General features: G+C 39.3%; 1 protein-coding gene across 3 annotated transcripts in view; it reads right to left on the bottom strand.

Moving 5' to 3' along the window:
- Window positions 1-15,923, bottom strand: part of CACNA1G (calcium voltage-gated channel subunit alpha1 G) — a gene marked incomplete at its 5' end in the record, with an annotated part of 323,156 nt that overhangs the window by 3,048 nt on the left and 304,185 nt on the right. For 2 of the 3 annotated variants that reach the window (XM_083429993.1, XM_083429992.1), the window contains 4 exons: window positions 3,875-4,044; window positions 6,731-6,920; window positions 9,891-10,025; window positions 15,714-15,854. In XM_083429993.1, coding sequence (XP_083286119.1) covers window positions 3,875-4,044; window positions 6,731-6,920; window positions 9,891-10,025; window positions 15,714-15,854 — 636 coding nt within the window. The remainder of the gene's footprint in view (window positions 1-3,874; window positions 4,045-6,730; window positions 6,921-9,890; window positions 10,026-15,713; window positions 15,855-15,923) is intronic. The other variant, XM_083429994.1, reaches the window with a different exon arrangement.

The raw sequence follows: 15,923 nt of genomic DNA, 5'->3' as shown, positions 1-15,923 counted from the left end.
GAACTTCAAATCGGTTTCAGACAATTTATTGATATACTGCCCATCCCTAGTAGGAGGAGCTTGTTAGTGCTCCTGGTGGCGAATTTTCAGCGTTACAAGTGGTGGACTTTACTGTGAAATTTGTAACTGAGCTTCCAATGTATGCCCGGTGATGCCATCACACATAGTCCTTCCCCCATCCTGGATGCATTAATTAATTAATTGGGCATCTTATTTTACTATTAACTGCAAAGCAGTACACAGATGTATAGGCCCAACATCACATTCCTAATTGAACCTCAATATTCTCAAAAGCTCATGGAAGAAAATTGAAATATTACAGGTTCTGATCTCATGTAAAGATGTAGGCAAGATCTATAGCAACCATCGTAATAGTGTTGAGGGAAACGATTATATGTACAGTTTTGAATTTTAATTTGCAGAGCATTTGATAATACAAGTGATTATTGATTTTGGTTATACTGTCAGGCATCTTTGGCTGTTGATAGTAATTATAATCCTTTTTTTTTAAAAAAAGGTCTGAGTTCACTCCCAGAAAACCAACTGCTAGGTTGATCCCTACTAAACATTTTATTAGCAGTAGAATGGGATTGTTTTACACCTTTGTTTTAGAGTCCACCTGACCCACGAACCAATGAATCGAAGTAGAATTCTTCTGAAGAAAAGCACTCTTTATAATGCACTGGCAGGGAGCATGTTCCTGAACAGAGAACAGAGCTTTGTTCTTTTAATTCACTTGATGGACTAATCTTCACCAGGGAATTAGTCATAGTCACTAGCTGCCAGGCCTTCCGGGATCTATGGTTTTAGCTACAGCAGGGGATTTGGTCCATTCTACAGCACTGAAAAAGGTGGGGGAAGTTGAATGCCAGGAGAGTCAGTGACTAAGGAACGTGTATGGGCCAGGGATGTGGTGAACAAGATTTATCTAAACACAGGTTAAGGAGAGGACATAAGCGAGGAAAGGAGGGAGAGAGAGGGAGGAAGAGAGAGAGAGAAGGAGAGATAAAATCAAATAAAAATGCATGCGATGTACATATTGAACAAAACAGTTGGCAGATGTATGTATAAATATCCTGTTACAACTTCTTTGAGACTACTAGTATAATAAGATGGGCAGAAAATACTATCAAAATGACTAGAGAAATAGCAATACTATTAATTTTGATGAGGAAGAGAAAATAGTCAAAGACCCATTACTTGGATAAACTAACATTAAAAAAAGAAAAGAAAAGAACCCCTGTATTTTAAAAGTATTTGTGGGTATGTGGCACTAAAGGTAGGTAAAAAGGTAAAGGACCTTTGGACGATTAAGTCCAGTCAAAGGCAATTATAGGGTGAGGCGCTCATCTTGCTTCAGGCTGAGGGAGCTGGCGTTTGCCCACAGACAGCTTTCAGGATGGGGGGAGACCTCAGGCCCAGGGGCATGCATCATGATGAGCATGCTGCTAATCACTCTCATTATTTTAATCCCTTTCCCTTTCATGGCTGGCAATGACAGCCATTGTTAGAAGGGGACCATGAGAGGTGGCCAAGAGGTAGCCTCATTTGAGCTACTTGGGAAATATTACTCACAAGCTACAGTGTGGGCTCATAGTCTCCTTACTCTCATTTAGTAGATGAAAAGACATAACAGACTAAATAAATTGATACCAGAAACCCCCCCCCCCCTCACATAGTCTCTGATGGAATCTGAACAATAAATACACCATCCTATCTAAAGCGTAGTACAGAAGTTTCAGTATCTTCATTAAAAGCTCTTAAGAATGTACTAGGACATGTGCCAACCTCTAGTCATTGGATGCCCTTTTTCAATTCTTAATGTGAAACCAGTATCAGTGGCAAGAAGGAGAAAAAAATCTGGACTAGAAAGGCCATAGTGAAGATTACACTGGGGTAGTGGTGGTATTATTATACGGACAATCACAATTCGAAGCTATCCACTCAATGCAGTCAAATGTCTTCCATGATTTATCTCTTATTGAAGGACTAAGCCCATGACAATGACTCAAAAGCACCAAGGACCAGGTTTCATCCTAGTTGTGGCCAAGGAATTGAACTAGCCATTTGGTCAGGAATTATGCCGTCCTCAAGCTAGACTATTCTGAGACAGTGAAGTAGTGGCAGTTCTTTGTCTGGTGCTTCGTTAAATACATACTTTGCACTGGGCAAACTGCTAATCATTGCCATAAAGCAACATTTTTAGGAAGAGTACAACTCCAAAATCTAAAATAATATCAATTCCTTTATGAGTGTCTTCTGTATAGTGACTCTGGACTAAATGGCTGTCTAGGGTACTTCCACTTAATGTTTCAGCACAGAGAAAGATGATGGAAGAGTTTGAGGAAAAAGAGGTATGGTATTGGGTCCAGGTATCTTGCTTCAACATTATGCCTTTCCTCGGGTAGACTGTGGCACTTCTGGACGGTCAGGAATTTCCCAGACCCATTTTGGGATCAGAATGGACTTTACATGAATACTGAGTGGCTTCACATTTTGGGTGTGATTAATTAGTGCCCTCCTGGGCCCAAGGAAAACATATTTAGGAGTCCACCAAAATGAAATAAAAAGTATTCTACCTGCAAATAATAAGTATTCTACTTGCAGCATCTGCACATTTCAAATTCTGTCACTAAATGCTTCTTGAAAATGCTAGCCTAATTCCTTATGTCCAATTATAATCTGGTGTTGAAAAATGCTTAGTCCTCAGCAACTAGTTTTAACGGCTAAGAATGAAAAGAAGACAGCTAAAATGATCACTTATCACTGCAGCACTGATTCAAAAGGATTGGACTGATATCCCTTCAACGTCAAGGAGCATATTCATAGGCTGGAACCATGAAATCAATTAGATTCTTTGTTAGTGTACATTAGGCTGGCAGGCTAGCTCAGCATCGACCTAATACGCTTTAAGAATTTAGCCTGTCAGTTTAATACTCCAGATTAATGTAAACTGCTCACCTTGGAGCTTCATATTCATGTGGAGGGGCTCAAGAAATTAGCCACATTATTTTGTCATTGAAAAGGAATGTAATGGCCTGAATAAAGGGGTTATTAAGTAATCACTCGCATGATATGCTATTTCAGGAAAATGAAAAATAGCCTTTTGCACTTTGTATTACATAATATCAATCTAGCACTGAATCATTGAAGCTCTTAAAAATACGGAAAAAACTATATCATCCAAAAGAGTTCCACTGCCAAGCTGTCAGCCCTGATAAATAAAATGTTTGGGGCAATGGAATCAAATCATTCATGTTATTTAAATAATAGGGAGTAAGTAGAGAGGAAACATCCAGTTTTTTAAATGGAGTTGTAATGTGATGCAGACCTATAGGGGCCTTGTTGTAACTCAGGTGGCTGAACTGCTGACCTTCAGGAGGCTCATGCGACTTGATCACATGGTCAACTGACTGAGCAAAGTCAGGAAAGGTTAGGAAGCAAGATGATAACAGATATAAAAGAGCAAATTCTTGTTGACGAGGCCAATACATGTCCTTTGTGCCACCTCCCGAAAAATATAAGGTCTGTGCTCACTTTAGAAAGCCAGTTGTCTGGATTGCACATACCATGCCAGCAACACCACCTGCACTGATTTACTAGAGACTCAACAGATGCTGAAATACGCTGCCCATGAAGCACAGTGAAGAATGGAAGTGGTGTCACAGCTCATACAGCTCCTTAAGTTGGAATGATCTTGACATGCTCACAGAATCTACCACCGGAATCAGAATCTCCTCACAGGTTTTTCCCTTTTCAAAACAATTTTGTGGCTAGTTATCATTTCTAAGGCCCTGCTATGCAGCCTTTCACTGATTGGTGGTACACATAGACATAAGACTTGCTGCATGATAACATCAGCAGCTCAGCTTACCTGTCTGCGAAGTAACCGTTCTGCAGAAGGAGAATGCACAGGTGGAGGGGCTTTGGATTTGCTTTCCCAGTCAGGATTGTATTGGGGCTTGAGGTGGTAGAAGAGCTCTCTTGGGATTTGTAGGAGAGCATCAATGTTTGCAGGCTGAGATTGCACTGACGTCGTTGAGCCTGAGGAGGAGATGATGGGAAACTGAGAACATTGGTAACTCAAACTGAGTTAAATAAAATTCTGTACATCATGGATGAGGATAACATAGCCTCCCATAATTGCTGGACTCCCAATTTCTATAAAATCACTTCTGAGTTGGTTATGGAGCAATCCACCAATGTCATACTGTGTGTATTCCACATGCATTTTTCTCCAAGTTGCCTTCTTATTCTTGGGTGGTGAATTATAACTTCTGTGAGGAGCCTCAACCCTCTCCATCAAAGCCCAAAGCATTTATGTGATTTAAAACAAAACCAAGAAGCTATTCATGTAATCTGGACCATCTCCCACAGAAGGAATCTCATTTGTCCTGGAATATTTCCCAGAATATCTGTTCTATTATTCAGGGTTATTCAAATAAACCTTCTTCTAAGTTTACTGACAACACAAAAGTTATTTTCTAACTTGAAATGTTACGTTACTCATATTCCTTATTGGTGATGTATGGCTTTTACAAACCTCACAGCACTTTAGAGAATTGCATATATTTAACAGATGCCACTCCACTGAGTTCTGAAAGGCAGCTATTTCTCAGGTGCTAAGTTATTCTGAGGAACAGAAGTAATATCTCAAAAGAGAAAGTGAGGAACAGTTATGATGATTCACACATGCAAACTGGTGATTTATTTTCTGCACCTCATTTATCCAATGTACAAGATTGCGTAGAACAATGTAAACACCATTTTGAGGTGGATCCACAAGAAGCCTCTCCAAACTGGGATATCTGTTTTATGATCTCAGTCACTTAAAAGAAGAGTTGTGCATAAATGGCTTCTCAAAATTCTCCACCCTATTTATAGCAAGATATATTTTTTTAATGGGATCTCACTGAAATTCTGCAGTGGAAAGATAAATTATTCTTCAGTGGCAGAAGCACGGACTCTTTCTTCCCCTCCCCAAAGTGGTTTTGCTGTGTTAGCAGCCCGGCCACCATTTGGATTCTCCACAATGCAATTCACCCCCTGATGTGGGAGGAGAGGAAGATGGAGAAAGAGAAGGGGTACCTGCACACTGATGACATGTGCCCCCTGCCCTGCCAGATTAACCCTGAAGGAATGAGGACCATGAAAGAAAAAAGCTGCTCCATCCCATGCCTAGTTCAAAGAGGGTTGGAGTAGTCTGGCCATGATCTGATCTAGAGAGGCTGCACATATGTTCTCAGGCAAGAATGCTTGTGGGAAGCCAACAAGCAGGACCTGGATGCAACAGCACTCTCCCCACTTGTGATTCCCAGCTACTGAGAATCATAGTGCCTCTGACAGTGGAAGTAGAATATGCCTTTACTTTGTATTTTTGAACTTTGCGCATCATACACCTTAAACATTTAAAGTATGGTGATGGGACTGTAGCCCTCCACATGTTGCTGGCCTTTAACATCACCCCTGACCATTGGTGCTGGCTGGGGCTGGTGAGATCTGTGGTGAGAATTGTGTGGATGGTGCCAAGTTCCTTACTCCAGCTGTAAAATCCATTACAGTGGTACCTCGGGTTAAGTACTTAATTCGTTCCGGAGGTCCGTTTTTAACCTGAAACTGTTCTTAACCTGAAGCACCACTTTAGCTAATGGGGCCTCCTGCTGCCGCTGCGCCGCCGAAGCATGATTTCTGTTCTCATCCTGAAGCAAAGTTCTTAACCCGAGGTACTATTTCTGGGTTAGCGGAGTCTGTAACCTGAACCATATGTAACCTGAAGCGTATGTAACCCGAGGTACCACTGTACTGAGTGTTCAGTTGTATTGCCAGCTAGCCTAATACTGCCTGGGGCACTCACTTTGTCATGCTTTCTCAAGTTATAGAAGAAGGGCCTGCCTAATGAAGGGACAGTGTCAGCACCAAAACTACCTGAATTAGGGAGCAAGGTCATAACGTTTCTGAAGTCTCTGTCCCTGCTGGATCATGCTCTTTTGAGAGGATCTGAAATCAAGTTACCTTGGATCTTAAATTATTTCATGCTATGCTAGAGTGCCAAGCTACACTTGCTCTGCCTGATAGCGATTGTTCCCGCTTTCCCCCCATTCCTGCTGCTAAACTGTAAACGTTCCCATTACTATGCAAATTTTGATACCCTTTTAGTAACCTCTTCGTGTTTTGTATCATTCTGAACAGTACTCTGAAATTATGTCTCTGTGGGAAAGCCCTGGATGATGGGACTTAGAAGGATTCTCCCCTCCCTTCTTGAACCAGAAAGATGCTTCTGTGAGAGAAGTTAATGTAGATAAAACTAGACTTACAGACCAATTCTCCGAAGCATTTTTGCTAAGAAACATGCCCCACTTTATCCAATTGGATGTCATTAAAGATTGGGGTGGAATCAGCAAGTGAACGGACGACAGCACACTTGCAACTCTTTAGATGAAGGGTGACTTACACAGTTTTATATGAAATGTTCTGTTCAGCCCTAAGAAAGACAGTTAAGGCAATTAAGTTGCCCAGACTCTTATCCAGTTTTGGCCACAAGACTCAAATCCCCCATTTAGGAAGAAATGAGATAAAGACTGTAAAGTTTATCAGAAGTTCCCATGGATGGAAGAAAAACCTCAAAGCCAAAAAGGAAAAAGAAACCTAGCCAGTACCAAGACTGAAGTCTTCTGTGGGCAAGTACATACGTCTGGGGATTACAAAATTTTCTGAGGAAAACATGTTGTACCTGACTGAGATTTTTGATGTGATGTGTTCCTTTCTCCAGAAGAGTCATTGTAGATGCCAGTATCTGGAGCCTGAAACATATAGCTGTCATTTGGCAAAGAATGGGTGCGGCCTACAGAAGGCTTCCTCACACTTAGCAGATCTTTGCTTGGTGAGAGAGTCAGGGGGTCATTTCTAGAGGGGAGATTGGCCTGAAAAAGAAAAGAAAGTGCGGATATCACAGAATGGAAAAATACGCTGTCCATACTGGATCTTGTCGTGATAACCACTGCAACATACAGGGGACACAGTGAGCATGCATGTCATTTGGGTGTACAAATTCTACAGAAACCAAATGAAATTTGCACAGATGGGTTGACCAGGAGGTAAAAGCCCTACTTTTACACTGTTAATAAAACCACCACACACAGAATGAACCACATTTTTAAAAAGAACAAAAAAAATTACAATACAGGGAAACAGAGAAACAACACTGCAATTATAAACCATGACTATTTCAGGAGTCATTGAACAAGCATCATGCCTCAAGGTCTTGAATAACAATCGCATGCTTTGCAAAACTTTGGTCATTAAAAATGAGGAATAAAATCTCCCACCAACCTGACCCCAACCAAGTGATATTTTTACAGGGGTATGTACATAATATAAGCCTAGTGTTATATAAACAAGTGGGGAGGTATGTACATTTTATGGAAGACAAATCCTTATTTGACCTTCATTGACTTTGTGTTGATAAAAACAGGCCGCATAGAAAAGAAGAATTATAGAGGGATGTTGGTGTATTTCCAACAAGAAAAATACATCCTTTAAATATAAGATTAAGTTTTAAATGCTAAAATAGGCTATTACAACACTGTTAAATGAAGACAATCTCCAATCCCATGCTGCCTTTTGTAGTTGGTGAAAATTTATCTACCAAGAAATCTTTTGTATTACTGTACAAATCTCCTAAGGAATTTCTAATGTATTTCTCTAATGGTAGAGCAAAATATAATTAGTGTGCATGGTAAAACAAGATAAAACTAAAAATATAGTATTTTTTAAAAAGAGAAAAAGAAGAAAAATTACCAATGTAAGGTTAGCCAGTCATATATGACTTCCCTGCCATGTAGAATGAATTTCACTATTCTTTGATGATTTTAGATAGGAAATTCATCTGTATCTAAGAATTCTCATGAACATATAGGTCTACCTATACCAAGAGGGTTTCCCCCTCGAATCTTGATACAGAAGACATCCTATTACAACTGGTGCAATGACATGTTTTCACGTTTCATTGTAGAAACTGGCCCATGCTCAGATGGCTTCAACAAATGTATTTGAAATTTGGGTGGTTTTCTGACAAGATGAGATTGATATATCAGTCATGGCTGGGATGCATAGCATTGCAAAAAGTACCCCTCCCCTTAATATTTAGGGACATCAATGTAAGGTTAGTTTTATGAGGCACTAATTTTGGCGCTAGAAAGCCAGCTGTGGAATACCAATTGGGGCATTACATGAGACTAGGTGTAGACTGCAGAAGCCATTCACAATATTTGCTACTGAAATTCACATGCAATTTTGGATGCTGCAGCCATGTACACAATTTTCTAAGCAGACACTAACTCTAGTGTACTATCTGACAACATTTTAAAAAATCATAAATTGTATTTTGATAAATTTATCACAAAATTGACCCCCTACCCAGATGTCACAAAAGCTGTTTTAATGGCAATTTCTTTTTTAAAAAATCTACTGATGTGTGCATTTTCTCAAATGAAGTACAGTGTTGAAGCCTAAATGGTGTCATATCAAATGGAGTTGCTCAGCTGACAGTAAACTTTCTATCACTGGAATGGGAAGGAAAACAATATTTTGCAATTCCCCCTTTCCCTGCAGCCCCACCCTCTAAAATCTGGATTGGAGGACCCCCCAGAGCAGATTTAGAGAGTGGCTGGGGGCTGCAGAGGAGAGGGAGAATTAGCTGAAAAATGATTTCCTCCAACCATGCTCTGCTGATGGAAGTCTTACGGTCAACTGAAAGGCACCAATGGATTCAACCCATTGAACTTAACTCATTACAGAAAATGTTAAATACTGAAGGTATGCACACTTTATTTTTCAAATTTAAAGTTCTCCGTACCCATGGATAGCTTTTTGCAAAACTGAAATGTCTTGATATTGCCATCAAGGGACTTGACTGATATATGACCTCATGAAAGTAACCTGTTGAACGGTTAGGGTTCTCAGATTCAGAAATCTATTTTTAAGACTTATGTTGATGGAGGTCAGGATGTTCTCTCTATTCTAGTATCTCAGTTTGAAAGAAAATGGCCCATTTAAAAACATTCATTGTAGCATTCTGAGTCTTTTGCATATGATGCCATGAAGCATGATGGGAAATACTGTCACGGTTTAAAGATGTGTTCCAAATAAGTAATAACTATGATGACAATCTACTAGAATGGAGAAAATTCATCAACACAACGCACAGCTAAAGCTAGGTATGTGAACAAGAGAAAACAAGGATGAATCCACTAAATGTTGGAAGAGAAGTTATGCCTGTTGTACAGCAGAAATAAAGCACTTTATTGCTACACATTAGCTATAAATGTCTAATGTTTCAGGAGGAGATGGTTAAAGCAGGGCTCAAAATACTGGTTAAATGTTTTATAATGGAAAAAAGTTACTCTTTATTCTAGAATGTCTGATCAAAGTGGTGACCAAAAAGTCTACAACACAAGCAGCAATGCCAGAGATTCAAGTCTGATAGCTTATGCTTGAAAATTGTAACTGGGATTTGCTGCCACACCTTCTAGGCATCTGCTTTTGGAATTATTTTCAGTTCAAAGAAGCAAAACCTAAGTGGGATCCTTTGTGTCATGGCATTTTCCTTAAGTCCATAAACAATAGAAGATCTCTCTGACGTTGCTTGAAATACTCTCATGTTTAGTATGTGAAATAAGTAAAATAAAAACATCCGGGAGCCACCTCAGAGGTTATATTGAATGTAAGCCCAAATAGAATGGTACTACAGGTATTTTATTTGTTCAAATAAAAAAAGTTATGTGCTGGTTAGAAATATTGCTTATCTGAAAATGCCATAGCTATTTCCCACTTGAGAACAGTATTTAGAACCCTGTAAACATCAGAATATACAGTGACCAGTGAGTATGTACATTGCTCTCCAGGGCATTAAGTAAGAGTGTGTTATTATCATCAGGAAAAGAGTCATCCGTCAGAGCTAAGGACCAGGAATTTTCAGAGAGAATATCTGACGTCAGAGACAGAGCCTCCATCTCAGCTAGAGGGATCTAAACAAGGGAGAGATGATCAAACATAAGAAACCAGGACACATGTAAATGTCTTTGAGAAAAGAAATGCTATTATCATCACCATTACCACCTAAATACTAAGGTAGTTCCCCTTCTAAATAAGTGCATTTGTATTGTGCATATTATTTTGTGGATAAAGCTAAAAGGAAATAGAAACAAAGTTTAATTTTCTAAAAGTTCTAGACAGGCTTACATATAATGCAAGGTGGAAATCACCAACTGCACAATAAAGATGCACTGATTAATATATAGTCTTTTGAGGCGCTGAGGGAGCTAAAGCTTCAGCTGCTCTTGAATTACTTTCTAAAACCATGCCTAATTACATTTAAATGTTCCATGCTTCCAGAAATTCTACTCCTAAATGTTATAATAATATTCTGCTTGTGTTTGGTCAGTGGCTCTGAATTTGTTGTTGTTGTTGCTGCTGCTGCTGCTGCTGTTTTTAAAAAACCAATTTTGCAAGCTGGGGTCCAAACAGCTACTTTATTTGCACCCCAAGTAAGGATGGTCAAATTTATCAATTTTGGATTCTCTCCTTTCCTCATTTTCAAGTCATAAGTGCACTTTTCCACATCTCCAGTTCAATGTGCATTTTTTTAAAAAGTCCTCAAGAACGTTCTCTAGCATTTTAGTGTGAATTTCTCCCATGAGTTTGTATATAATTTTGTCTGACAAACACATTTTTTCCCAAAGAATTTATCCCTAATATATAATGCACTTTTCTTTGCTATTTTCATTAATATATATATTAGGCAAACTTTGTCCCAGTATATTCATAGAGTACAAAAATTAAATTTTCACACACTTTTGCAAAATTCAGGGAAATGCAAATTTCAGAGTATATTGCTTCAGAAAGTGAGTTAGGTTAGTCTGCCTTTAAATTCAAACTGAACTGAATTTCTCCCCCATCTCCACATCTACCTAGGATTGGGTTTTGCTAGCCAAAAGGCACAAGTTTCGCTGTTTAAATAGCACATTTTTTTCCTGCCAGTTTCAAAATTGCTTGCTCAGTGGCCGAGGGAGCTGGAGTTCAAGTTCCACAACCCCAAAGCCCCCTTGGGCATTCAGAACTACTGAGCCTAGCTCTTCGGATCCTGAACCCTGCTAGGTGTTCAGTATATTATGTCTTCTCAATTTTAAATGCTATAGTTGCATTGCAGATCTACTTTGTTGTGGTGAAATTACCATCTCAGGAGTACTTCTGTACCCTAGTTTAGAAAAGTCTGATGGAATCAGTGGAACGGCTGAGGAATTGCTGGCTTAGATTTATTTGAAGCAATTAAGCAAAACAAATACTTGTGGACATGCACTGAACATTTTCTGTGTCACATTCAATAAAATAATAATGTACGGCTAATCCCTTTTAATCTGAGAATCAGTTGTTTCAAACCAATAAACAAGCAAACCTAAATGCTGTCTTTAACAGTATGGTTTAAAAATTGGATGTTGAGATTCCTGCATTGCAAGGGGTTGGGGCCTGATGACCCTTGAACTCCCTTTCCAACTCTACAATTCTTTGATTCTATGAAATAGTGATGGTAACCTATCCTGAATAGTAAGATTCAGAGCACTAAATGCAGATTTGGTTACCCTTTAATCAGACAATCAGGGTGATTAAAAGGGGTGTGTGTGTCTTCCAGCCACTCAGTGCACGTATAACAAGAGGGGGTTCCAATCTACGTAGCAGAGGAAGTAAAAGTAATTCTTCAATACTGTTTAATCCAAAGAAAATTGTGTATTCTTCTTGTATATACCATTAGCAGACTTGAGCACATGAAAGCTGAGGGATATCAGTCCAGCTCTTTCCACTACCGTTAATGGGATCATGGTCTAACGCTGTCACTTGTTTTAAAAAATGAAATCCAACTCTTTATTTTAAAGTTCTCTCTAAATAAATACATTTTAAGACCTCAGAGTGGCCCTATAACAGATCAGTGACAAATGTTTTGTAGTTTATGGACAATTTTTAGAATCTATTGCAAATATCATGTCAAGGTGGCCCCATTAATAAAGGAGGCCCACTGCTGCCATCATCCTCAAACAATATGCTTATTGGTCTTAATATGGAGTGTTAAATTTCCAAGTAATTTTCTCAAAGCTTGGCATCTTATTTATAAATTTTTATGTGCGCCTTCACAATACCATAGCCTTTTTTCATTTTTGCAGGAAACATTTATCGTGTCATAAAACTGGCTTATACCAATGGCCACTATTACATAAAGATATATGTCTATTCCATGTCTTCCAATACTTCCTTTACCTCAGCAGTTCATTTTTTATGCCAAAGAATTAGCGCTTTTACTTTAAGTGCTCAAGCCATCTGTGTCCAATGGTAATGAATCTTTCAGGATGTAGTGTGGAGATCAGGACTAGTTGTCTCTAACCCAGAAATGTTAGAGAATCTCAAAGAGGGCTAGGGAAGTCAGCAATGGTTGAGTTAACCTCATTTGATTTCAGGAAACAGTCTATTTAGATGAACATCTATAAATCTGGTCGTTTTCTGAATTTAAATATTTTGATCTCTAACATGTTAATAAATTCAGTAACACAGTGTCCAACAGCTCTCTAATAATAAGAATGATAGTACAGTGGTGCCTCACAAGACGAAATTAATTCGTTCTGCGAATTTTTTTGTTCTACGAGCTTTTTCGTCTTGCGAAGCACCACTGCATATTGACGGTTTCCCGTAGGAATGCATTGGCTAACCGCAAGACATTTCATCTTGCGAAGCAAGCCCATAGGGAAATCCATCTTGCGAAGCAACGCAGAAAACAAAAAACTATTTCGTCTTGCGAGTTTTTCGTCTTCCGAGGCATTCGTCTTGCAAGGTACCACTGTACTGGCATAGCATGTAGGCTTGTGGTATTCTAGCAATTCTGTGTTGGTTGTGAATGGAACAAATACTATGCAAACAACTTTGAACTATCACAATGAGAAGGACTTTCTCGGAGGAATTCAACACTGTGCAGGGCAATCATTCTAGCAATTCAAGCATTTTGGCTCACCATATGGAATGATTCCCCCCCTCCTCCCGACGATTTAGCCCCGCCCAGAGCCAATGTGGGAATGAGGGGGAAGCCCCATCGTTCAGGACTTCCACTGAAGGGACTCATTAGTTGACTCCCACCCTCAGGCTCAGTAAAAAAGCATGAAATATTATCACTAATTCCATGCCACCTAATGAAAGTGTGATAACTAGGTGCAGGGCCACAGTTGATGTGGCAACAAACAGATTACTGCTTCGATAGCTCATTGCCAAATACACAACTATAATGTGAGAACCTGAATGTGTGTATCTATCTCAGAGAGAAGATCCACATGTTACTTGCCAAACACCAGGGACAGGGAGTCTGGGGCCTGCTAGATATTGCTGCATTTCAACTACTATCACTCCTGGTCATTGTTGACTGGTGCTGGGAGCTGGAGCCCAGCAACATCTGGAGGGCCATAGAATGCCTGTTCCTGCCATGCATCAGACACAGAGACAGGTAGAAAGAGAGAGGGGGGAGGGATTTTAGTTTTCACAACATTTCTCATGTCTCTTCGGATATGGGAGTAGCTGGCAAGAGCAGCTGAATGTATTGGAAAGGACCACACAGCATAATTCTAAATACAGTTACGAAGAAAGTTCCTCAAATTCAATAGGATTTGCTTCTTAGTAAATGTTCTCAGCCTGATAATTGCTTCACACAAAACAGAAAAAAAGATCCCATGGTGGATACCATGTTTTCAATAGAGAGAGCTCCATTTTCAGAAATGCCAGTGGCCAGGAGAATCAACAATGATAGTTTACATGTGGAAGAAAAAGTGTAACTTTCGGTATGCGCTATTTGTGGCAGGCTACACTGCCATTATTTAAAAATGTGCCTCCTCTTTCATCCTTGGGGAAAACCAGTCATCCTAATCTTCAACCTAATGAGAGTCCCGGTGTGATATACTGTGCTGGGCAGTAAGAACTAATGACATAGGTGGCTGGTTCCATGTGGGAAAATAATAACCATTCAGCTGTTACAAGTATGTGACGCCTACACTGCAGGACAATCAACTGGCTCAGACCTGGAGCTATATAGATGCCTCCACCTTTTTGAACCACTGCCACATCCTACACTCATATCTGCAATATATTTGCCCTACCCTAAGAGACAAGGAAGTTTCATTAGTGAGCTGCTTAAAAAGCTGTTAAATCGAAACTTAACTAGAAACTTAAACCCATATTAAGGCTGCAGTGCTTAGTCAATTAATTGGTTAGAATAATTAAAAAACCTGAAAATGTTTAATTGACCAGAAATGCCCCCTGGTTAATTTGGCACTGTGTGTGTGTGCGCGCGTGTGCCAGTACTTACTGTACAAGGCAAATCTTAAAAGAGGCAATCTCCCTTTTCTCTCTCACAAGAAATGCCAAAGCTACCCTGACTTTCCTGATTAATCAGTATGCCCTTTTAATATGCAATCAAAGCTTTAATTGATTATAATATTTTATATTATAATATTTTGGTTCAACCTGGAATTGGATTTGAACAAATACACCTTTTGAACAAATACACCTTTTATATTCACATGGAGCTAATCAGAAATCAGGTGCACTGATAGTACTGGAATTGTTCTAGGTTTTAAATTATATAATCTGCTTTGACACAAGGAATATACTAAGCAAGGTGACGACCCCCATACACATACTGAACTATCTTCACATCTGGTTTCACGCAGGCCAGCTTATTTTCCACATCCCAAAGTGGTCCATGAAATTCAACATAGGCTTCCATGCAGATGAATGGAAATGTTCACAAGAGCAGCATCTCATCTCTACGCTACCTTACAGCACAATCCTATACATGTCTACTCAAAAGTAAGTTCCCATTGAGAACAATGGGGCTTACTGCCAGGAAATTGAGTGTAGGATTGCAGCCTTAATGACATTCTTATAAGCTTTCCAGCATAATCCTATGCATGCTTACTCAGAAGTAAGCTCCACTGTATTTAACAGGGCTTCCTTCCAGGTCAGTATGCATAGGATTGTAATGCCAATGCACTAAATACTTGTCTAAACATAAATCTAGCTATGGTTATAGTTCTATACATACTGATGGAGGAGTATGTTCCACTGAATTCAGTTGGCTTTCTAACTGAACATGCATAGGACTGGGTGGTAAATACTAGGGATGGAAAAGGAATTTATTTGGTCAGCATTTTTAAAGCAAATTGACCCAGTTTGCTGGTCCCAAGCTTATCTGCAGATTGAAATCTAATGTCATTTTGGTTCCAAAAATGGATACAAAAATGTGCAAGGAAAATGCATATTTTATGGGAAGAAATATGTACAAAACGCATACTTTAGGAGAACATGTGGACATTTTCAATTCACATTTTTCATGGTGGTTTTTTGTTTTTTTAAACACAGGCACAGAAAACAGGGGGACTGGTCCTATGATTGAACACGTGAAAAACTGACACAGAATGACAATAGGCTGATCCATCCATCCCTAGTAAATACCCATCTCCTCTTAAACAAATAGAAATGCATTTGCCATTCTACAAAAGTAGTTTTTAGCCACTTTCGGCCTTGATACGCCTACTTTAGATAAAAGTAAGAAAACCTCTCTCTCTTTTGTAATAAAGGTTTCAATCTAAATTTAGATAGAAACTTTCCAGAAAATTAGTAATATTAACCTGTTTCTCAGAGTTGTTATTGTCAGTAGCTGGAAGGGCATAATGATGGCACACAGAGCCTGATAAGTTGTCCATCAGCTTCAACTCTCCTTCTAGAGATTCCTGGATCAGCAGTGATATGGTATCAAACAAGTGTCTTTCCTGGGAGGAGTGCCATATAGCATGCAGAAAAGGGTAAGCCAGGCCAAAAGAGAGGGGCAGAAGCAGGGC

Source organism: Podarcis tiliguerta (genome assembly GCF_965153285.1).
Source record: "Podarcis tiliguerta genome assembly, chromosome: 2".
In the NCBI taxonomy this organism is placed as follows: Eukaryota; Metazoa; Chordata; class Lepidosauria; order Squamata; family Lacertidae; genus Podarcis; species Podarcis tiliguerta.
This window is presented reverse-complemented; position numbering and strand designations above follow the sequence as displayed.